General features: G+C 36.6%; 1 protein-coding gene across 4 annotated transcripts in view; it reads right to left on the bottom strand.

Annotated features, from left to right (window-relative positions):
• The window catches only part of si:dkey-32e23.4 (dynamin-1-like protein), a 33349-nt gene extending 10139 nt beyond the window's left edge, over window positions 1-23210 (bottom strand). For 3 of the 4 annotated variants that reach the window (XM_039773888.1, XM_039773890.1, XM_039773889.1), the window contains exons 1-15: window positions 22996-23210; window positions 22080-22193; window positions 21307-21460; window positions 20471-20509; window positions 19036-19082; window positions 17362-17433; window positions 13492-13578; window positions 13184-13346; window positions 12876-12996; window positions 10796-11134; window positions 10545-10665; window positions 10297-10452; window positions 6410-6499; window positions 6035-6133; window positions 4994-5140 (exon numbers count right to left, since the gene is read on the bottom strand). In XM_039773888.1, coding sequence (XP_039629822.1) covers window positions 4994-5140; window positions 6035-6133; window positions 6410-6499; window positions 10297-10452; window positions 10545-10665; window positions 10796-11134; window positions 12876-12996; window positions 13184-13346; window positions 13492-13578; window positions 17362-17433; window positions 19036-19082; window positions 20471-20509; window positions 21307-21460; window positions 22080-22181 — 1737 coding nt within the window. In that variant the 5' untranslated portion in view covers window positions 22182-22193; window positions 22996-23210. The remainder of the gene's footprint in view (window positions 1-4993; window positions 5141-6034; window positions 6134-6409; window positions 6500-10296; window positions 10453-10544; window positions 10666-10795; window positions 11135-12875; window positions 12997-13183; window positions 13347-13491; window positions 13579-17361; window positions 17434-19035; window positions 19083-20470; window positions 20510-21306; window positions 21461-22079; window positions 22194-22995) is intronic. The other variant, XM_039773891.1, reaches the window with a different exon arrangement.
• Window positions 23211-24179: the final 969 nt, after the last annotated feature.

Below are 24179 nucleotides of genomic sequence, written 5' to 3'. Positions count from 1 at the left end.
TCTTTTATTTTTCTATTCTTTATTATGTAAAGCACTTTGAGCTACTGTTTGTATGAAAATGTGCTATATAAATAAATGCTGTTGTTGTTATATTTACAATGACATGAAAATATTAATTTAAAATTATTTAAAATATTTTTTCCTACTGGTTTCTGATATTGCAATATAAATGGCAAAAATACTACAGCTAGAGTAATGCACATTTTTTGTGGAGAATTCAACAAACAAATTACAAAGTGCCACTTTGTAAACAGCCAATCCATACCAAGAGTTTGTATGCAAAACAGACTGGATCATAACCATGCAAGGTCGTTAAACAGGCCTTTGAGTCTGCCAAGTGCAAGTAACCTGAAAATCAAGTATTTATCCAGTACCGTGTGCAGGTGAATAGTTTTAAAAGTGCAGATAGTACCATGTTTAACTATTATTCTATTATTGTATTTAATTTCATTTTTATTTTCAGGATATTTATAATTACTTGTGAATGACATAAGTGCTTACATCCATTTACATTCCCTCTGTTACTGAAATACATGCTTACACACCACCAGTACTTTTTAAGTTGTAATGCTGCCAAGAAAGCCTTCAGCTCTTTAATCAGGTATCTGAAGTATCACACACAATAAAATTAACAAATAAGGTTTAGATGCTCCAAGCCATTAACAAAGAATTTGGGAAATATTTATGCAGGTTAAAAAAGCTTAAAAGTAAAAAATGTTTCTCTGAGCATCTGCAATGAGAATGGACTACAATCTGTTATCTGATGCTGCCCAGCAGTGTAAGGAAGCTCAGTTCATCTGAGGTAATTATCCAAATTTGCCTTACTGACTTGTGATGTGATGAAATTAATTTAGGTGACAAGTTTTAATTTTTAACTACAGGGATAAATTCAGTTTACTAGCATGTTTTCTAAAACTTGGAACCATATGTGTTATGCAATTTCCTTTACCTAATATTCTTTAACCATATTCAAAGGAGATGCTGTACCTTAAAAACAAATCCCCATGTCATCCACTTTAAGTAACCAATCCTACATGCCTTTCCAAATCTAACAAACAAAGAATAGACATTGCATTCTCAAGTCCCACTCCAAAATTCTGCATATCAATTCTTGAAATATTCAACAGAGAGATACAATAAGTCATCTCTGCAATAAAATTACTAGTCATTCCATTCTGTCATGGTACATAAAACATGAGACATTAGATATATAAGATTTTCTTCTGTTTGTGAGGTCCAAAACATCTGCCTTTCTTATTCCTCATCACTGAATTCTATGCATTGTACTTCCAAATGAGTATACATTGGTTGTCATCTCTCTCTCTCTCTCTCTTCCCACACACACACACACACACACACACACACACACACACACACACACACACACACACACACACTGTCTATCCCTACGACTAAAGACAAAAATCAAATCAGTTTAATTTTATTGGAGTGAGAGGTGGATTAGTTAGAGTGAGTTACTTGCCATATTACATTACATGACTGGCATCATTGGAGCACTGTGTACTTGCTAAGATTGCATAAATGAGGCTATGACTGAGAAGGAAAAAAAAAAAAAAATCAATGGAAAAATAGTGCAATGCAACATAACCTTAAGAAGAATGTTCTATTCTATAGCTATATGCTACAAACAAAATAAACAAGTGAGGCTAGCCGGCTGCAATTAGCAGGTGACTAACCAGATCTTGTTCACTTGTGCTAAGGGTCACTATTTTCCAGTTCTTTTGGTCAGCATTTCTTGTTAAATAATTAAACGTAAGAGACAAAGGTGGTGTGGCAAGAAACGCTAAGATTTACAGAGTCAGAAAACCCTGATTTATTTAATTTATTTATTTATTTATTTTTTAAACAGGCACGCCAGGAGCACACCCAGCCTTGATCTGGTATTCACACTCCCACACAGAGATACATACAAATAAAATCAAATGGATGGATAATAGCGTATATTTTAAACAAATAAAGAAGGAAAAAAACAATAGTTAGATAACTAACGTGCACATAAAACCCCTCCCCAATTCTCTCAACAGCAAAAATGACTTGTGATTATCGAACACTAGACAAATAATACCTGTCGAAGCACTAAGCACAAAACAGTTAACAATAAACACTCATGGTAACAGTCCAAACACACTCCAATGAAGTAAATGCAGACGATGGTGAAAATAAACTGAAATCTTAAGAATATAGCTTCCTGAATGCTGGAAAGTTTTGTCCTGCCATGTTCCAGATGTTGCATTAAAAATCTGTAGAAAACTGGAGTGCTCCCCAAATGAAGATGTTTACCAGGCACAGGTCAAGCACATAAAGGTAGAAAGAAACTGTAATCCAAAAGATTATTTGTAATCCAGAGGTGAAGGTGAAGCATGGAAATAGAAAAGACGGGCGACTACTTCTTGTGGTGCACCTCTAAAGTCTGTGCCATACCTCATTTCCCCGCCAGCAACCCCAGCGGCAACACTCAAAGCTGGCCAATGGTGAAGTACTAGTGGGGCTGCTGGGATCTGCAGTTAATTTAAGTATGACCATTTAAATATGCCCACACCAAAAGAATTTGACAAAGAACCATAAGGCATGCCCTTGTTCCTTGTGTTCTAGTGAAAAATCTCACTGTGGGCCCTAAAGATCTCATAACAAAGGATCACTTCTATCCTCAGGACGACAGGAACTGGACATCAAGCTAAAATATTATTACTGCTCTGTGCTTTAAGTTATAAGGCTAATACATCTTGTAACAAGGGTAACGCAAGCAAATGATTAACATAAAGTGAAATCAATCATCTGTGTATCAGATGGACATTTAGCTTTTAATAAGTTGCTTGTTCCAAGCTGAATTAAAAAAATTGACTCATGAGCACATATACATATAGCTGCTAGGTCCCATCCACACAAAAACTTTAAACTGTGTGTGTCACTCACATATAAACACACACACGCTGGGGAAAAATAATTGCACAGTAGATACAAGCACACAGGCACTGAGAAATTTGTAAACAAGGCAAAGATTCTTAGATTTATGCACGGCTCACAGATGACACTTTAGATTCCACAATTCTGAATCAGGTTGTATATTCCCAAGCAGTGTATTACAAAGTAAAACAACATCCGAGAATGAATGGAGGAAAGCAAAACCAGAAACACCAATTTGGACAACCTACAAAAAGAATACAGATTTTAAGGCTGAAGCAGATCTTCAATTCAGAAAGGAAGTCCCATGTGACTTTAGTTTCCTGTTTATGATGTGTACTTTTTTAAATTATGTTAACCATATTTTAGCAAAAAATGCATGTATTTTGCACATAAGTGGATAACTAACATGCAGATTATGCAAATAGAGTATCATGATTTTTTTTAATTTTTTTCCATGGATGCTTTTCACATTCTTTGCTGTTTTACAGCATTGAACACCATATTTGGCTTATTTCATTGACATTTTTTTACCTTTGTTCAGCATATAAACAGGAGATTAATAATTTTTCTTGGCCATCACTACAAACTGCATGGGATAAGTAACATATTAAAAAATATAATTTTTGGGAATATTCCTTTAATTACATTAATTATACTTATTTGTTTTACCAGTGAACGATACCTTGGCATCAAAAGCCCACTGGCAACAGAAATTTAGTGTTTGATTTTGAGAAATAAAGTATACGGTAATAGCAGCCATGCTAATTGCACATCTATGAGATTATGTGCATATGTCAATGCATTGCAGTATCTCATTAGAGGGATTTGAGATGTGTTTCAAAGCATTATGAGCTGAGCCACACAAATAGCTGGCCAATGTGTCATTTTAAAACACAAAATAAACACATTTTATTTAGGAATAAACATAAGGTGCAGCTCATTTTGAAACCATTGTAGACTAGCCACAGGTATACAGATAGCCACATTGTATGAAACTTTCCTCAATTTTTAATGCTACAACTGTAACTTGCTGGAGTTTTTTACCCATATCCCAAAACATATGCAGGTGCAGCCAAGGAGGCACCTGCTCCTCACATCTCTAAGCTGAATATGCCTTTTAGCAAGTTGATTAGCCACATCCATTACATTCAGAGGATGAAGATGAAGACTTCCTTCCTTTATTGGGGCTATGTGTAGTAGCTATATCAAAAACAATTACTCTTACCATTATTAAACTCCCTCATTTAAATACAACTCTCAAACCAAGCTCGAATCATGCATTTTATTTCTGAACAAATTCCAAAATGGGATAAAAGCTGTAATGAGTGTTAAAGTAATTTTGTTGCAAAATCAGCTTTATTGTGCCGCTTACACACTGCATCGGACATTCATGCATTATAACCAGAGCTGGTTTACATATAAATCAGGGTTATTTATGTCAACTCTGTAGCTGCTGCAAAAAGGATCTTTTTAGAATTGTGTATCTTCTCTGAAAAAATTCATTTTTTGCACTTAAAGATGTTGCTTCATGCATTTGTACATATATGTTGCTCTACAATTTCTTAATAGCTAAGTCTTTTCAGAATATTTCCATCCCAGACATTTTGCTTGTTGGGTTTTCAAAACTACTGACTTCTTTTTGTCTAAATATGACAAGTGTGGCATAGGAGAAAACACACAAAACATACTGTACCATCACATGATTATCATAAATCCTTTCTGTACTGATCTGAGATACCGCAAATATTCCTAAATCAATTTTCACTAAATCAACTGACAGCATAAGGCACCAATCTGAGAAATAGTATTCCATTTAGGACATATTTTGAAACAAAAAAAAAATAAAATCAGAAAATTGGATAATAAATACGGCCAAATAACTAAACACCAAGACAACATTCGATAATAAATATGGCCAAATAACTAAACACAAAGACTTATACATTTTATATGACCCTTAACAAACCGTTTAGCTTGCCACATAGACACTGCATTGTACAAATCAAGTGCTTTAAAATAAATTTCACCATCAGGACAGCAACAATTACAAAATACACAATGAACTCACTGCATCCAGCAGGTTGACTGCGTGTCCTCTTGATGGGCTGTTGAATGCAGAGTTCTGTGGAGTTCCTTTGGTTTTCTCTTCACTTATTCGCTCATCTGCTGGCTTCTCACTTTTCCACCTGCGACTGCTGTCTTGTACTGTCTCAGTCTACAAAAAAAAACCCAAAAAAGACCAATTAACAACAGTGTGTTTTTGAACACCATACACTTCAAGGCAGCCAAAGAAAACAAAGGAGGAAACTTAGCAAATAACACAACAATTAATAAATTTTTAAATAGCCTGTATCCTAAAGTAACATGGATAAAAGAAAGATACTGGTGCAAGTATAAGTCATGATCTTCAGCATTGTGTCGTTAAACATATCAAAAACATTTTGGCATCCACTGTGTTCAGAACCAAAAAAACAAAAAAACATAAAAAAAAATGGAAATTCCAATGTGAAAAAACATTGCTTCTCTGTTTAATGGCTAAACACTGCTATATCAAGATAATTTATTCTTACTGCCCATCATCCTATGTCTCCCACCAGGGACTGAAGAACAACCCTCAAATTCATATCCTCTATAGAGCGGACACACAAACAGCCTGATAACTCGGCTAAAAAAGGAATGTATTTATTGTTGCTCTAATTGACAAATGGCAGTACATTAGCTGTATGTTGAATAGTGCTGTAATACAGGATTGTTGGAGGGAGTGAATATAAAAATTGACAAAAAAAGGGGTATCCATGGAAAGTAGCACTGTAATTGCAAGCTGGTCTGGAGTTAAGACTAAACAATACCAGGAATATATAGAATGAAACTCTAAGGGAAAAAGGCATGATTTTGTGGGGTTGGAAAATATCCGACACACCCACCACTCCCATCCAACTTAGTAAACCATCTGAAGAAGTCAACATCAATATTCAGCTACATTTACTCTATAAGAACACATCTGCTCTCAAAATGCCTACTTTGACTCAAAGGTGTATTCACCCATTATACAATACTATAGACACACATCATATAACTTCCCTGTTTTAATTAAATAAATTGTTGGTACCTGTGCACTATTTACTGATGCGGAGACCAAAGCTGCATCTGTGAAATCAGGGTGTTTTGTATTGATGTATGCCAGTTCAATTGCTACAAGATTGTGAACCTGTTTTTAAAAAAAAAGAGACAGAAAAAAAACACACACACACACACACACAAATATGGACTGGTTATTACTATCAACTGTTCCACAACATAATGTAAGTGCAAGTACATACAACGTCCTGCTCCTCTAGAATTTGCAATCTGGGAACTCAAAAAGATACTGTCTTAATAGGTTTAACTTTTTTCCCCAAAAGAATATGCATGTACAATGAGAAGACATACAGTTTGCCATTTACTACAGACTTGAACTGGATTTGAATAGTAAAAATAAGCTTACCATATCATTAGTGATTGGGAGCCTCTTTCTCAATAAGCCAGTTACAACCTCAACAATTGAGTCATGTAATTTGGGGAAACGTAGGAGCTCCTGAGGCAAAGGGAAAAAGTCTTTGAACATCACAAGTGAATCTGCAATTTTATTTGCTCTCAGTCAAGGCTTACAACAGTGGTTCAGGTAAAACGTGTATTCTTATATACCTTAACCACCTTAAAACAGTTATTAATCACTTATTTTCATCACAACTTCATGACAAGCAGTTACAAAATCAACAAATAAAGAACTATAGGTTACTCATCTATACAACAGGGAGAACTGGACAGGCAAGTGACTTGCATAGGGAACACTAAAATTGGCTGTGGAGATGAACCTGGCAAACTTTTTACCTCAGATTCACAACAATCCATTATCTTTAATCCAAGTCTCATTATAGATGTCTAACTAAACATGTCTCTAGTTTTATTTTTGCAAATTTAATGTGGTTTTCTATGTATTTATTCATTTATTAGTCCACTGCAACAACACATACATACTAATGTTTCACTATGCTACCACAGAACAATAACATCTAAAAACATTCTTGAAATTGCTTTGGCCATTATAATCTCAGTAATCACTATATCTTTTTAAATCAATTGTCATTTGGATCTAAAAAAAAAAAAAAAAGTGTAAAATGTACTATAGTTTTAAGCCAAAATATTATTCATTAAGCTTCAATAATTGTGTACTGCAGACTGCAATACACTTTACATAAGCTACATGTTTTTATATAATAACTCCATATGACTAAGGACAATTTTGTAGATGCTGGTTAACATACAGCAGACTACAACAGACCATGGTCCTCAACCTGTGACTGCTAAGATACTTATCATAATCCTAAAGTATGGTAGTTCATTGAATAGGTCTATTTAAACACAAAAGGTTCCATACTACTAAGGTTGCAAAATAAGGGGGTGCCAGGGTGTCCATTTGGATTTCCATAAAAGCTTTAAAATCCAAATTGTGGATGTGTCTGTGAAAATCAATTTTAAAAAGCATTTTATGGTGTTATAAACCACTCAGTGCCCTTTATTGAGTTTGTGAGAAAGTAGTGTAGCTATCTGTGAACACTTCACAAGCTAAAGCTGATGTTACATTACGTGACTTCTAGCCGGAGGGGTATGTCAGACTTGCCCACCACACAGTTTCTGATCTCATCACTGGACCATGTCAATTAAATGGCTGAGAATCACTGGGCATGTCTACTTTACCAACTTTGTGACAACTTTCTAGCACAGCTGAGCTAAAACCCTTTTTTGACAGCCAACAGTATGCCTCTGATGGAGCCAGCATTATACCAAGGATAACAACTACGCCAAGATTAGCTCCAATCTCCTCCCTACTTTTCCCCCATTTCCTAATGGATTGAACATTCTGGGTTTGAATACCAAGCCTTATTATTGCCTGTGTGGAGAATGTACACACACACACATATGGGCTTAAGAAGGGCTAAATGCTTAATTAGCTGCAATCCTTCTAGCTTTAATTGAAAACATGCCCTTTGACAAGCCTCAAAAGTTTTTGAAAAAGAGAGCAGAGACTTCTAGAGAAACGGCATAAACAGGAGCCCCACACCGCCATTGGCAAGTGAATTAGTCTCAATGATGCTGAAGAATGCAATGGTGGGTAGCAGAATATGACAGCAGAGTTTGCAAATTCTCCCTAGGTGAGATTAATTTTCCTCCAGGTACTCCCATTTTCTTGCTACATTTCCAAAGAAATGCTCATTATGTTAACTGGTGATCTCAAACTGGTTCTGCGTTAGTGTGAGGGTAAGTTTGAGTATGTGTGTGAATGGGTACTACAATGGAATGACGCCTTTCCAAGGCTGTTTTCCCTCTTAAGCCTCACTGGATTGACTTTTGACTTAATACCCGCCTCTTCCCCATCATTCATTGGTCAAGAGTCCTTGAGTTTATGTATATGCTGATAATTTAAGAGATATTTAATGATATTTAAAAAAACAAAAATCATTTTACACTTTTTAAGCGACTCCTAACGGGAGCAGCCTAAAGAAGAAGAAGAGTAGTAAGATAACAGACATGTCGATTATGCAACACAAGTAATGTGACATTTTTTTTTTTTTTTTTCTTCCCATGGATGTTTTTCACATTTCTTGCTGTTGTACAGCATTGGTCACCACTGAGTACTGGTATGTAATAATTTTTTTCCTTCTTTCTCTCTCTCTTTCCATTCTGCATGATCTCATGAGATTAAAAACATTTGTGGCCACCACTACAAAGTACATGGGGTAAGTAAGATGTATCTTTTTTTTTTTTTGGATTGGGAATATTCCTTTAATGCAGATGATATTAAGACCATAGCAGTAACTGTACTGTTTTTTCTTGCTGTTGTTTTTTCCTTTGCTCCCTCATAAAAGCTTTGTGGCATACCTGAAGAAGCAGTATGGAAACAGAGGTAAAAAGAATAGCAGGGATGCCAATATGTGTTTTCTATTGAATAAAAAGAAGTTATACGCAGTCCCGTCCACAATTTTTGGCACCCCTGGTAAAGATGAGTAAATTAGGCTCAAATAAATCTTAAGCTTTCACTGAAAAAAGTGAGAGATATCCAGCCTTTATTTTAAGCAAATGTTTATGAGAAAAAAAAATCCCTAATCAAGAAATAATTATTCTTAACAAAACAACATGTGATACAATTATTGTCATCCCTAGAAATTCCTATGAACAAAGTGTAATTATAGATTTTTTTCCATTTTATATTACTTTTAATTGAGCATATTTTGTAGAAACTTTCCAGCAGTAATTAATGATTTCCTGTTTCACTGGGGTATAAACATGAGGTGGCAGAAGGGCAAACTTTCCTTAGTTGTCATTTACATGGGAAAGATAAGAGCACACAAAATTCACGAGAGAGAAATGTGGGTCCACAAGTAACTCACATTACTATTGCTTCCATTTGACAATAACCTGGTGTGGTGACACTACAAACCTTTCTTTAAAGGCAAGAAGCATTTTAACAGCCTAATTAGGACAGCAGCGTAACGCATACAGGGAGATGTACATCTACCCAACCAGAGCAATATAAACTTTTCACAAAATTTCCAGTGCAGCAGACACCACATACAATTTACATAGTATAGTTTTAAACTGTTAAAAGGGATACACTTGCACATTAGCAAGTACTGCTGCTCCAAGGATTCAGCATCCTGGGTCCAAATCCCAGATCTGGTCATTATTTATGTTGAGTTTGCACATCCTCCCCATTCACTGTATATGTGGGTTTACCTTATAGTACAATCCATATTCCCAAAAATATTGTTTAATTTAATTAGAAACTCCAGTTCAGCAAAACATATTTTAATATCAACCTGCAGTTGAATTTGAACATAACTATACTACATTTCCATATGTTAAATATTAAAACCAGAAAAAAACACATTTCTAGAAAGATGTAATATTCTGAAGCCCATTTTTCTAATTTATGGTGGCAGCAGGCCACATGGCATGAATCAACCCTGCATGGTATAAACGTTCACCATAATGCCCACCATGAACAAACTCACACATGGCAATCTAATATCATGAATCAATGTTATATGTAAAAATATTGATAATGTGGGAGAAAAATGTGTGTACCTTCTCCACACAGGCAATAATAAGGCTTGGTAATCAAATCCAGAATGTTCAATCCATGAGGAAGATGCCTTAACCACTTTGCCATTGTGCTGCCATCTAAAAGACATTTCTAATAATTTTTCCTAGGTAGAATTTTAAATAAATATAGTTCACACATTTCACTTAAGCAGCACATACTTATTTAAACTCCACCTACTTTATTTATTCTTTTTCTGTAGCTATAAGACACATGTGGGTCATTTCTACCTGGGTGTTATAAGTTGTACAGTGCTGAATAATCCTCTGCAGTTCCTCATGCACCAGTTCCACACAGCGCAGGCTTGGCTCCTCCAAACGTTTTATCTGTCTCTTCACCAGAAGTTCAAAAGATACTTCTGGAACAAACAACGCTGGCCTGGGACCCTGGGAAGTAAAAGTGACATATTTCAGTGCACATTATAAAAAGTAAGCAAGTGTTCATCTGGACTTCCATAGCCTGCATCTCTTAACAATACCGTTGCATTCCTGATTGCAGTCAAGATGTCAAGCATTGTAAGTCCACTAAGTGGATCAATGGACTCCAGTGTTCTACCAAATGTTTCATGAAATATATAACAGATTCTAGCACCTCCGCACCTGTTGAAGGAGAAGAATACAATGAATAGGCAAACTTAACTTAGTTAAACCAGAGTTAAGTAAGGCTATGACTTTGGATGAATAGTACTAAAGACTGGGAAACTAATGTCATTTAAAAATAAATACTCACAGTTCAGATGTCTCAATATTTTTGGCCGTGCCTTCAATGGTATTGCAGTACTCCGTAGCAAATTTGGTAATAATCTGTAGCAGAGTAGCATTAGGATCTTCCACCGGTTCCCCATAACTGTTCAGTACACTCTGATATTGTGCAGTAAGCACATTTACTCGAGTTTTTAACTCAGGTAGGCAGTCTCGAATGTGGTGCATAAGCAATCGATTAAGTGTCTTTGCTAAATATTTAGTGCCATTGCGATTGGCCAAAGATGGGTATTTTCTTTGCAAAAACGCCTGTTCATCTTGCGTTGCTTCTGCTATGCTCTTTCTGATATTGATATCATGTTGGCTTCTACAGAAAAAACAGCAAAATAATACAGAAGGCAAGTCAGAATTAAAAAAAAATTCTTTGCAGTATGTTCTGAAGTCAAAAATCTCTCTGTTACATTTGGAACTCAAATACTACTAATTACTATTCTGAGATACTTGGGCGCATATTAGAATTACTCATAACTGAGCTACTGAAGAACTCAAAGGTATACAGTCATATGAAAAAGTCTGGGAACCCCTCTTAATTCTTTGGATTTTTGTTTATCACTGGCTGAGCTTTCAAAGTAGCAACTTCCTTTTAATATATGACATGCCTTATGGAAACAGTAGTATTTCAGCAGTGACATTAAGTTTACTGGATTAACAGAAAATAGGCAATATGCTTCATAACAAAATTAGATAGGTGCATAAATTTGGACACCCCAACAGAGATATTACATCAATACTTAGTTGAGCCTCCTTTTGCAAATATAACAGCCTCTAGACGCCTCCTATAGCCTTTGATGAGTGTCTGGATTCTGGATTGAGGTATTTTTGACCATTCTTCTATACAAAATCTCTCCTGTTCAGTTAAATTTGATGGCTGCCGAGCACAGACAGCCTACTTCAAATCAACCCATAGATTTTTAATGATATTCAAGTCAGGGGACTGTGACGGCCATTCCAGAATATTGTACTTCTCCCTCTGTGTGAATGACTTTGTAGTTTTGGGTCATTGTCTTGTTGGAATATCCATCCCCTGCGTAACTTCAACTTTGTGACTGATGCTTGAACATTATCCTGAAGAATTTGTTGATATTGGGTTGAATTCATCCGACCCTCGACTTTAACAAGGGCCCTAGTCACTGAACTAAGTACACAGCTCCACAGCATGATGGAACCTCCACCAAATTTGACAGTAGGTAGCAGGTGTTTTTCTTGGAATGCGGTGTTCTTCTTCTACCATGCAAAATGCTTTTTGTTATGACCAAATAACTCAATTTTTGTCTCATCAGTCCAAAGCACTTTGTTCCAAAATGAATCTGGCTTGTCTAAGTGAACGACTCTGTTTGTGGCGTGAGTACAGAAAGGGCTTCTTTCTCATCATGGTTTGTGGGTTGTCTGTAACCATTTTCACAATCCTGCACATATGCCGCTCCTGTATTTTTCTTGGCCTGCCAGACCTGGGTTTAACAGTAACTGAGCCTGTGGCCTTCCATTTCCTGATTACATTCCTTCCAGTTGAAACTGACAGTTTAAACCTCTGAGATAGCTTTTTGTAGCCTTCCCCTAAACCATGATACTGAACAATCTTTGTTTTCATATCTTTTGAGAGTTGCTTTGAGAATCCCATGCTGTTACTCTTCAGAGGAAAGTCAAAGGGAAGCACAACTTGCAATTGACCACCTTAAATACATTTTCTCATGACTGGACACATCTGTCTATGAAGCTCAAGGCTTAACGAGCTAATCCAACCAATTTGGTGTTGCAAGTAATCAGTATTGAGCAGTTACATGCATTCAAATCAGCAAAATTACAAGGGTACCCAAATTTTTGCACAGCCAGTTTTTCACATTTGATTTAATTTCATACAACTAAATACTGCTTTACTAAAAATCTTTGTTCGGAAAACACCCCAGTACTCAGATGTTCCTAGGAAACGAAAGGCATACCACTGTTATCTTTTTTGTTGAAAGTAGAGTAAATTATTATGCAGGCTGAGCGGGGTTCCAAACTTATTCATATGACTGAATATCATAAACAAACATCTCCAACTGTCTGACCTGTTAACAACTCCAATGATGCCAAGTTTCACAGGAATGACACGGCCCATTAAAACATCCATGGCATCAGTCCCAGCATCCATCAAATCCAACTTTGTTACTACTGCTAGTGTCCGACGACCTAGAGGTATAGAAGTAAAAAGCCTTTAATTTTTGTTCACTTGCAGGTCACAAAGACAATAAGTATCAACACTTTTACTATGATCCCTCTACAATATGATGTAAGGCATCTGTTTGTTTTTACCACTCACTAAAAGAGGATTACACGACAGAAAATCCTTAATACTGTCAAATTAAGGCAATCTCACCATCTGGGTCAACATCACGGGCCAATTTTAGCGCCTCAGATGTAGCCATGTCTGTGTTTGCCGCAGTAACAGCTAGAATAATACAATTTGGGTTTCCTATGTATGCCAAGATCATTTCCCTTATTTGGACCTCAATGTCTTGTGGTTGATCACCTACGGGCACCTGAAAATATCAATATCAAAACAGTTATCATGGATCTGACAATTATCATAATGAAAATAACTTTTCAAAATCTTCAATTGACACTCAAAACATTATTTCAATGCTCTTCTGTCAAGACACAACAGCTATAACTATATTGAGCTACCTTGGTGATGCCTGGTAGATCCACTAATGTAAGATTCAGTACATGTGGAGAATAGATCTTTAGATGTATTGGCTCTGGACTAATCCCCTAAAGGAAAGAAAGATGCAAATTCAAGTTATAAGGATAAACCAATTCTTCATATACAAGTGCCCATAATGACACTATAAACACCTGTCAATCTTCCCACTTCAAAGCCTTCAGATTTGGGTTAGGCAATTCTCTGTATATTTGAGCCTGAGTAAAAGATTTAAAATACACTAGAATAGGCCAGTTTCAGACTCGTGATCAACTCTCTCTCCCCGATGTGCCAGTTATCTATCATACTTTTTCATAAACACTTTAGCTTAATTATAATACATTTACAATCCCTCCCCTAATGCACACACTTTTTCAGTTATTTCAGGTATTGGTTAAATAACTCACAGATAATTTAATGACTCGTAATTAAACCCTAATATTTTTCGTACACGTTCTTTAACTGTATATATTTTTACATGTGTCTTGCAGTCTTTTAATATATTAAATAATGTTCTTAAACTCGACTAATCCAGTTCAGGGTCATGGGAGACTAGACACCAACATATTTATCATTCAAAGTCATTGTATTATGGAATCTAATATGTTTTCTTGCTGGGAATCTCAGTTATTCTTTTTAAATCTCTTCTAAGTTATACAACATTATGAGATATTAGTGGTCACACAATGAACACAATATAAATTGAATTAAAATAAAGCAAAAAAAAAATTAAATTAACAGGCTCCTGTGTACTAAAGTAATAGCAGCAGTAAGGGCCTTTCTGCATTTCAAAGAGAAGTGTAAGTCACATTATTAAATTCTACACTAGCAGACGGAGATCTAGTGCCAGCCATCTGTTTAAAAAAAAGGGTGGTAAAAATTAACAACACTGACATTACATTCAAAATAAAAAAAGAACAAAAGCAAACAGTCTTTAGGAGACTGCAAGTGAAAGTGACCTAGAAACCCACCAGTTCTGGGGGTGACACCAGTTTTGATTGGTCTACCTGTTTGATGGTTTGCCACATTAGACAAGTGGGAATTATTTTACATAGTGAAAATTGTGTCTTGGTTTCTTTCATAAGCTGATACTTGTGAAATATGAAGTAAATATGTTAGAAGACAACATTTAAAAGTAAAAAATCCGTCTGCATTTCTCTTGCTGTTTATCTTTATGGTACGGTAGAGTATGGCTAGAAGGTGTAACAGGAGATTGGGTCTGTCCTTAACAGAGCCTCCCATCAGTCTTTCATGAGGTTAGCAACGTGCTTGAAGCATGAGCTGTAAATAAGCAAATACATACAGAGTGCAGGAAGGCGAGGAATAAAGTATCAGCCACTAAAAATTAGGTTAACATTTGAAAAACCTCTGAGTTGTTTATTTTACTTAAGGCATTTTATTTAACTTCAATATTAATAGGATGAAGTAAATGTCTGGAAAAGGCTGCATGCAAGTGCATTTCTTTAAGGTCTGCCACGTTCGCTTAGCTATTCCAGCAGAGGCAACTGAAATAGGCAACTAAAATGTGTTTAATACGCTTAATGTTTTAATACACTTAGTGCCTGTGTGCTGTACTCTCACCCCCTTTAATACAAAGTAAGACAAGGTTAAGCTTCCCTCTTTGGCAAGATACTATCCTAAAATCATGCATCATATTAATAAAAAAAATGGTGCGACTCAAACCACCTACAACTGAACAACAGCAAAACCAAGGAGCTGGTAATGGATTTTAAGAGGCCCAGGCCCCTCATGGACCCTGTGATCATCAGAAGTGACTGCGTGCAGAGAGTACAGCCCTATATATACCTGGGAGTGCAGGTGGATGATAAATTGGACTGGACTGCCAACACTGATGCTCTGTACAAGAGAGGACAGAGCCGACTATACTTCCTTAGAAGGCTGGCATCCTGCAATAAGATGCTGCAGATGTTCTATCAGATGGTTGTGGCGAGCGCCCTCTTCTACATGGTGGTGTGCTGGTGTGGCAGCATACAGAAGAGGGATGCCTCACGCCAGGACGAACTGGTGAGGAAGGCAGGCTCTATTGTAGGCATGGCGCTGGACAGTTTGACATCTGTGGCAGAGCAACGGGTGCTGAGCAGTCTCCTGTCGATCACTCCTTACGCTGAACAGTACCATCTCCAGACAGAGGAGCAGCTTCAGCGACAGACAGCTGTCACTGTCCTGCTCCTCTGACAGACTGAGGAGATCGTTCCTCGCTCACACTATGCGACTCTTCAATTTCACCCGGGGGGGTAAACGTTAACACTATACAAGATTATAGACTGTTATACCTGCCTCGCACTCTCCACCTTGCATTTTTTAACTTGCACTGCTTTTTTTATTGCTCTATAATTAATATTGTTTTTATCAGTATACTGCTGCTACTGGAGCATGTGAATTTCCCCTTGGGGATTAATAAAGTATCTATCTATCTTTCTAAACAGAGCATGAAAGTAATACAGATTAGCAGTCAAATGTTACTCATGTGTTTTTTTGTATTTATTACAAAATACAGAAAACAATTCAAAGCAGTTTTACGTTTCCTTCAAATTTATAAATGAACACTCGTGTTTCCATTCACAAAAAAAACAAGTACTGTTTATGATTAAACATGTTAATATATAAACATTCTACAGTGTGCACTGAAAGGACATTTCCTCGTAAACATGTTAGCAGCACTGCCTAGTAAAATAAAAAGATGTTTATAGTACTGCTGGCATTTCATTGGCAAAATATTGCTTGTTGTATAAAAGTAAAATCAGATCTGCCCGGGTTTTCCTCAGGGTAGTCTAGTGATCCTTGCTCATTCCTAAACACTTGTTGTTGTTTATGTTAGTTTGTGGCCCCATGTTAGTATCAGTGGACCACGCAATGGGCTTGGCAGAGGAGCACCCAGTACTGCAGAGACAGGCTCTGTAAGTTTTAACATAAAACCTGCACCCTCAGTAAAAGCACTATGCTTTGGGAGAGAAGTAGGATAAAACTTATGTGGAGTTTCACTGAGGGAATGGAAGAGAAGTGTAAAAATAAAATTGCTTTGGAGATGGTAAACTGTGTGGTATGTACATGCATAAACACATTTCTCTATCAATTTATTTTCAAAACCACTTAATCCTGTTCAAGAATAAGAGCTGGAGCCCATCCTATCGGTATGAAATGAAAGGCAAATAATCAACCCATGACAGAGTGTACTCACACAGATATATTCAGGCTGGGACAATTTAAAGTCAACAATTAACCTAACACATAAACTTTGGGAATATAGGAAATAATCGAGGTGCTTGGAGGAAAATCCATACATACATTGGGAGAAAATACAAACTCCAAACAAAGTGTAACCAGGCCAGGACTAGAATAAATATCATTTGTGTGTATGTACATATACATACATAAAAAATAGCAATTTTTTTTAGATTATTTTGTGGCTTAGCCAAAGGCATTCCAATCAGATGGTCACACTTAACTGAACAGGACTAGGCTTTGCATTCTCAGAGGAATTTGCGAACAATTTATAATCTGTGCCTTAATGTGATATTACTAGACTACTCTAAATAGGGCAGGGAGGTCCTATTCACAGTCAAATCTTTTGTTACAAGCAAAAACTAAAAACAGATACAAATGTCAAAGAGAAAAAAAAAAAACAGGTTTTATTCATTACTGTTATTTGCTTAAAAAGTAGGATTAATGAAAGAACAGTGTCTCCAGGGTTAGAAAATGCTAAATTAAATTATTCACCAAGCAATTATGGAACATTTTCTTCAATGACAGAATATGCCTCTTACAGATGCAAAGATTTACATAGTTAAGGAAAACTACCTACTTGGTTAACAAAAAAAAAAACCTTGATTTACCTTATTGTTTCCTGTTGTTCGCTCAGTCTCACTCTCAATTTCTTGTCGGATTTCATCAAAATCTGTAAAAATCTAAACGGCACATGATTAATTTGCTTGCTTTGCTTTCAAAAAAACATTCTTATTAAAATTTTTGTTAGTGGACTGCAAACACTTTTGTATTTTAAAAAAACATACTGGAAAACTTACTGAAATAAAGAAAAAGAATTAATGTGATAGAAACATTCAAACTGATCTTAATTAAAGCAACCATTTTAATTTAGTCTTGCATAACAAAATTTTGTTGCATCTTAAGTGTGTAGATTTCATTTTTGGACACACACACACATGGCTTTTGTTCAGGTGTGTAAAGATGGCAGAGTAACTTGAAAGACAATCACACATCACAATAAAACAAGTTCTGCAAGTTGCAGTATGGAAAGAATCCAGCAATGCTTGTAACCTAGAGATGTTCCATAAAACACATTTACAAAACTATGAACTGACTCTAGAAGATAGATAAACAATTACTTATTACACACAAATGATACTATAATGATTGATTTAATACGGTTTCCCTGCTTTCCATATTTGTCTGAAAACTATAGCAAGTACCACTGAAAAATGTTGAATTGAACAGCTTTACTGAAGCATTTCTCTTAGTAGGCATGTGTATAATTTAGCGGCTTCTGATGTACAGATGATGCAACTTCAGGAAAATAATTCTGATGTTTTTTAATAGAAATATTAAAACACCTGGCAAAACTGCAGGTCTCTCATTACTTTAAAGTTGTCACATGTAGAACTTTTTAAATGTTCATATTCTGCCAGTTCTCCTGTCAGTGTCAGTTCATACCTAAACCATAATCCTTCTATGTACTGATTATGTTTAACCTTTTATCCAGTACAGGGTTTTTTTTTGTTGTGTCCAGAGACAATTCCGGCAGAGGTGGGGGTAAGCTTGCATTGCACAAAAACCCACTCTTCCACTAGGCCAATTCAGTGATGCCAGTTAACTTTAAGTAACATCTTCACTTAACATCTTTAATTAACATATTCGAAAGTGTTGAAGGGAAAACTGTGATACCCAAAACTACACTAACAAGCTAAGCTGCAGGATAAACAAAAACAGAAATTCACAGCAAAATACAGCAAATATCATAGATTAACCAACTGCCCTGCACCTCACCTATTCACTATATCAAGTCACAAATTAGTAAGTTTTGAACGGGTTTGACCCTCTTTTAACTTGATCCAGTAACAATACATACAGCAACATATACAATTTAAAACCAGAATGTGGGTCCTAAATACAAAAGGCCTATAGCTGCTTGTTCCTTACAGTTTTCTATTCAAGGTATGTTTATATCAAAAGAGGGTCATTTACTGGAGGATTTCTCAAAATGTATAATAAGTTATTCTACCAATTTTTTCTTCTTCAGTATGCTAGTAGCAGCTGGCCTATTTTTAAAAGCAAGTACTCATCATTATGTTTTCACACTTAAAAGTTATGACACACTTTAGCTCCAAAACCAATTCATAAATTAACCAATTTGGAATTTTACTAAATTCAAAACTATGGATAAGGCCATTGCAAAGGTATACGAATGACAAACATGAACAGCATCAAACAGACAAAGTTATCAGAAAAGAAAAATATTTTCCTTTCTTTAAAACATGCAGCAGATTCAATACCTTATTCTTACAGTGAAGAAAAGTACCCCATTGCTCTGCCTTTATTCCTGATAAAAGAAAAAAAAAGTAATTAATACTCACATCAGGTTTAATGTACATATATTCTATACTTAAAAAATACACAAAAACAAATATGTATTTGTATTTTATAAGCATTATTGGTGCTGTGTGACTATAAAACAAGAACACTGCATGAAGTTACATGAGGAAAAAATGTAATGCATTATACGTATTGTAAGAAGTTGCTAGGGTTGAACAGACATGACTGTAGAAGAATTCAATGAAATAGTCAGGCAAACACTATTTACTGAGTGATAAGCCTACACACACACAAATGAAGACCTCATTTGTAACCCAGTGTTAGTGAATAGGTAGCTCAAGTTTGCCTTGGAGATATAAACACCTTAAATGTGAATTCTTTAAGAGCACCATTATGACTGTAAGGGTACAAAAGATGGCTTGAAAGCTAAACTTTCTCTCTCAAAGGTCTAGATTGTGACATGGATCAACACCCTCCTAGCCTCTACGCGTTAGAGGTGTATATGCACCTGAGGCCACCAGGAGGTGCTGTCTTAAGATGACCTCAAGATTTCCAAAGCACATCTTTGCGCCAAGCTGGGGTTTAAATGATTTGTCCTACAGCTAACAGGGTCTGCAGCTCAGAAACATGTTGTGGCAAATGCTCACTGGGTAGGAAGGAAGAATAAACAAGTGTTAAAAGCAAAACAGAACACTTGAGTTTGCAAAATTCTGGAAACTGACTGATATATTGTGAGAACAGGCAGATAAGCCACTCCCAAATTTCAGTCACCAGACACAAAAAGGCTTTATTTTCTTCTTTATTTCTATTGATATTGTACATTATTAATTTACTGGGATCAATAAAGCCATTACTGATGTATATAGGTCAAGTTCTTTGGTCCTTTATGTGCAGACTGGTAGGTCCCCAGGAGGCACGCTGTTATGCTTTTAAAAATAGTGGTGCCCTAACACAAAAGTAAATTCCTGGAATTTGATTCCAAAATGAAGCAGTGTAGGAAAAGCTCTTATTTATGTTGCTAATGGGCAGATGTCTTATGGTAAGTCAACTGGATAATGTGTTTACTTTATTAAATTAGGGTATAGACTATTCATAGATTCAAGAGCATGCTGTGGATCTGTTTCAGTCACATCTGGAACTAAACCAAAGTCACAGAGCACCAGTCCAGTTTACAATGGAAAAAACACCATTGTAGTGATACTTGATGAGGGGATAAAAACTATGCTATGAAATTCAGCAACACATACATAACAGACATACATGCAGTGATGTACCAACCAGAGACAAAACACACATGCAGCACAGCGTCCTTGTGATATATGCAAGCAGAAATACACTTAGAAGCAAGTGCTGCGCCAAAAATAGAATAATATGTTCTAGAACAGTGTGATAGACCTGGGTGGCAGTTGATTGTATTTTGCTTTGCCCCTCTTTCTAAAAATAAAAGAGAGAGAAGGAAAGAGAGAGGGAAAGAACACAAGAAATATTTATCTGTTAGAAAGATAAAGACAGATAAACACTTTACATATGAAGAACATGCCTAAATTCAGCCTATTGAGCACAGCGGCACTGCAGATTACAGCAAAGGCAAAATACATCCCACTTACAGCACCACAAATCACACTACTTCAGACGTCTTAAAGCATATGGTAAACCTTACTGATTCACATATCTCAGGTATAATTAACATTTACATTTTAAGCTAGGACCATATCTGTGAACATCATGGTTAGCTACAGAATGGTTATGCATCCCAGTGGTCTTTACTGGGCAAACCCGAGGAGGCTGAATACTCTCCCATCACTAGCACTTCTCATTCTATAAGGTTAAAGACGAAGACCTTCTAATGAGTTCAATTACTGGAAAATTAAATTATTTTGGTTACTTGGCCATCATGGTTGTAATTTTCCGAGTTGCACTATGGTTAAATATTCACCACTTAATAAATGGCAGAAAAGAGTCATTGTCAGTGGATCAAAAAGCCTTTTAACATGCTGCCAGTGGCATGACAACATTGTCTGTATAAGAAATTGTGTGTAAACCCATGTTGCCTTTTATATTACATGAGCCTTGATGCAAAGTATTACTGTCTTTACTACTATACCATGACCTTCAATTCTACAATGGTCAAACAGGATAGCACAATCAAAAGTAGCCATCATAAAGAGGAATTTTCTATAGCCAGTCAGTATAAATTAATGTTTACAGCAGTCACAGATACACAATCTTACCATTGTCACCAGCGGCCAATGCTTGCTTTCGATCCTCAGGTGACCCTACATGAATCAGCTGCAGTACCAGTGGGCGACGTGTTACAATGCCTGATCCACGAGGCAGAAAGTCCTGCCCAACAATACTCTCTAGTACTGAACTCTTCCCACTGCTCTGAAATATGAAATACTTATGTTACTTTAAAAAAAAAAGCCCAAGCCATAAATCAAACACAGTTATGACACATTTTAGCTCCAAAGCCAAATAAAAGAAGGAGAGAACAACTAACCTGTAATCATATTGGGATTTTAGTGAATTCAAATTATGGATAATGGCGGACTAAACCACAAGTATGATCAGGATCAAACAGACAAAGTGTTATCTGTATGTATTTTATTCAACTTGTGGTCACAGGTGGTCACAGCCAATCCCATATGTGAAAAGGTGGAACCCACCCTAGGAGGGACACCAGTGCCAGGGCACTCCCAGTCACATACCTACCATCACCCACACCAAATCAAATTAGAATCTCCAATTACCAGTGGAATGTGGGAGGCCAACCAGAGAAGCCAGAGGGAAAAAATCCACACAGACAAGCCCCGGGATTTAAACTCCATCTCTGCAAGCTATGTGGCAAGGGCATTTGCAATGAATTACTGTCCCACCTCACAGACATAACATCAAAAAAGACCATCATTATGTTGCAACCTGATAAGATACCTTCAAATTGTTTACTAGTGTAAACTGGGCAAAAAAACTGATGGAAAAAATGCAAAGGAAACGTTTCACTCACCTGGGATCCCACAACCACAATCTGCGGAAGTTGAATAACTTCAGCACCAACTGTCAGGAAGATTTCCTGCAGCTTGTTGACGACCGGGATAAGGGCATCCATTTCTGCAGACACCTGAAGATATAAGGCCAGCTGTCAGCATGTTGAATTTGCATTCTATCAGGATGACAGCCTTAAAAGTTAACAACAGATAAACAGCCCTGCCTTTTCAGCATAACAATTGGCTCTGTGCTATTATCATATTTCAGCTTTAATGCAAGACTCAATATATGGACACAACGTGCCAATGCTGTATATTTTTAACCTTATTTATTCTCTGAATGGGGTTCATCAAAATAAAAACATAATTTTGATTGGGTCGGTGGGCCAGCTCAACCACCTCACTAAAAATCATCTGAGTTTGAGGATCGCTCGGGTATACCGTTAAAATTGGACACTTCGACATTGTATTTGCAGCCACGAGACAAGATGCAGAAGTGGGTGTTGGTGGAGACGCGTGCTTGACAGAAGCCGGTGTCTCTTGATCAATAATAGCCAGTGAAGGAAATCCGTGAGAAGATGATACAGTGGGATATCCGTCAGTGTGTAACCATAGTAATCAATACCAATCTACAGGCGCAAGTGCCTTGATGAAAATCGTGACTACTTATCTTTACGAGATCGTATCACCCTAACTATAAGGCCGCAGACAGCGACTGTGACAAGCCAAGGCAAAACCAAAATTCAGCCGACCCCCAGCAGATTAGACAGCGCCCATTGTACAGAGTGCTACAAATATAAGAGGCAGGGGGCGCAGTTGAAGAAAATAAAGCATGAGCCTTTAGAGCCATTATCGAACATACAGGCGAGATGAGATGTACTTGGAATTCCGAGTACACAGCTTCAATCGCTCGCCGTTTTCGCCGGTGGTATTTACCTGTCAATCTGCCCTAATGCCACCCGAGGCCACAGGTAACCTTTACACGACCTTCTTCTCCGGCTCGATGTATTTCAATGGCCTGCCATCCACGCGACTAAATGAATAAATCCAATATCTATGTGACTGTGCGTTTTAACAGCATAGGAAAATCCAAGAGTCCTATTTCGCCCTGTATCGTCTCCTTCACACCAGGAAACGAATGCTACCCTTTCTCTGCGCATTGATTGGCAACATCGAAAACCAGGTCCCTCCTTCTGAATGATTATTGGTTTCTTTCTGTAAATGGTAGCCATCGATTGGCAAGACATCAAAGATGGAGTTACGCGAACCTATCCGCTCTAGCCTTTCTATTACCGGAGAGCATTGTGATTGGTGTAGAAAGTCTTTCAAACCGAGCCACCACATAGCCATTTCTGTAATCTGATTGGATATGAAGAGCACAGAGCTGTTACCAAAAAACTTTATTAACACACATGTAATCTTATTTTGTAGTTTATGGAGCTTTTGAAATAAATGAATGGGATGGTTTGCTGAGTTCATAGCCTGTTTTTTCGTAAAGGTGTATAATTTTATGGAAGCTAATTGACTAGTGTTGAAAGTTTTAACAAACAAGTTTTGCTTGGCAAAAATTCTGCGGATGAACTGTAAAATATTGATTGGCATCGTAGCATTAGTAGTTACAAGGATCTGTATTCAGCTGGTAGTACAAAATCCCAGGCCAAGGCGCCAAATTGTTATGTGGGTGATTCAGAATGACCCCAGCAATAGATCTATAATTTTAAAAATGATTTAGAAAACTTACTTAAATTATTGATATGCAATTTCCATAGAATAAACCGTATTTTTTCAAACTATTTTTCTGCAACATTTAATGAGCTACAAAAAATTCTCAGAATCATTTTATTAATAACCAAAGGTCACCACTGTCGTTCTTTATTTTTTGAAATGTGTTTGCAATACCTGCATGTATATTAACTATAACTGCTTGGATTAACGTTTTGTATACAAAAGAGATGAAGATTCCATTGATCAGGCAAAGATCATTTGTACTGTCACTAGTCAGACAGATAACTACAGTAATATTTACAAAATATTTGTATGGCTTTTCTGCTGAATGTCCAGAATATTATATTAGCAAGGTTTGCTAGATTATAAAATAGGCAGACCTGACATAATATTAC

Source organism: Polypterus senegalus, chromosome 13 (genome assembly GCF_016835505.1).
Source record: "Polypterus senegalus isolate Bchr_013 chromosome 13, ASM1683550v1, whole genome shotgun sequence".
Classification (NCBI taxonomy): Eukaryota; Metazoa; Chordata; class Cladistia; order Polypteriformes; family Polypteridae; genus Polypterus; species Polypterus senegalus.
The sequence above is the reverse complement of the archived record's forward strand: the minus strand, read 5'-3'. Positions and strand labels throughout refer to the sequence as shown.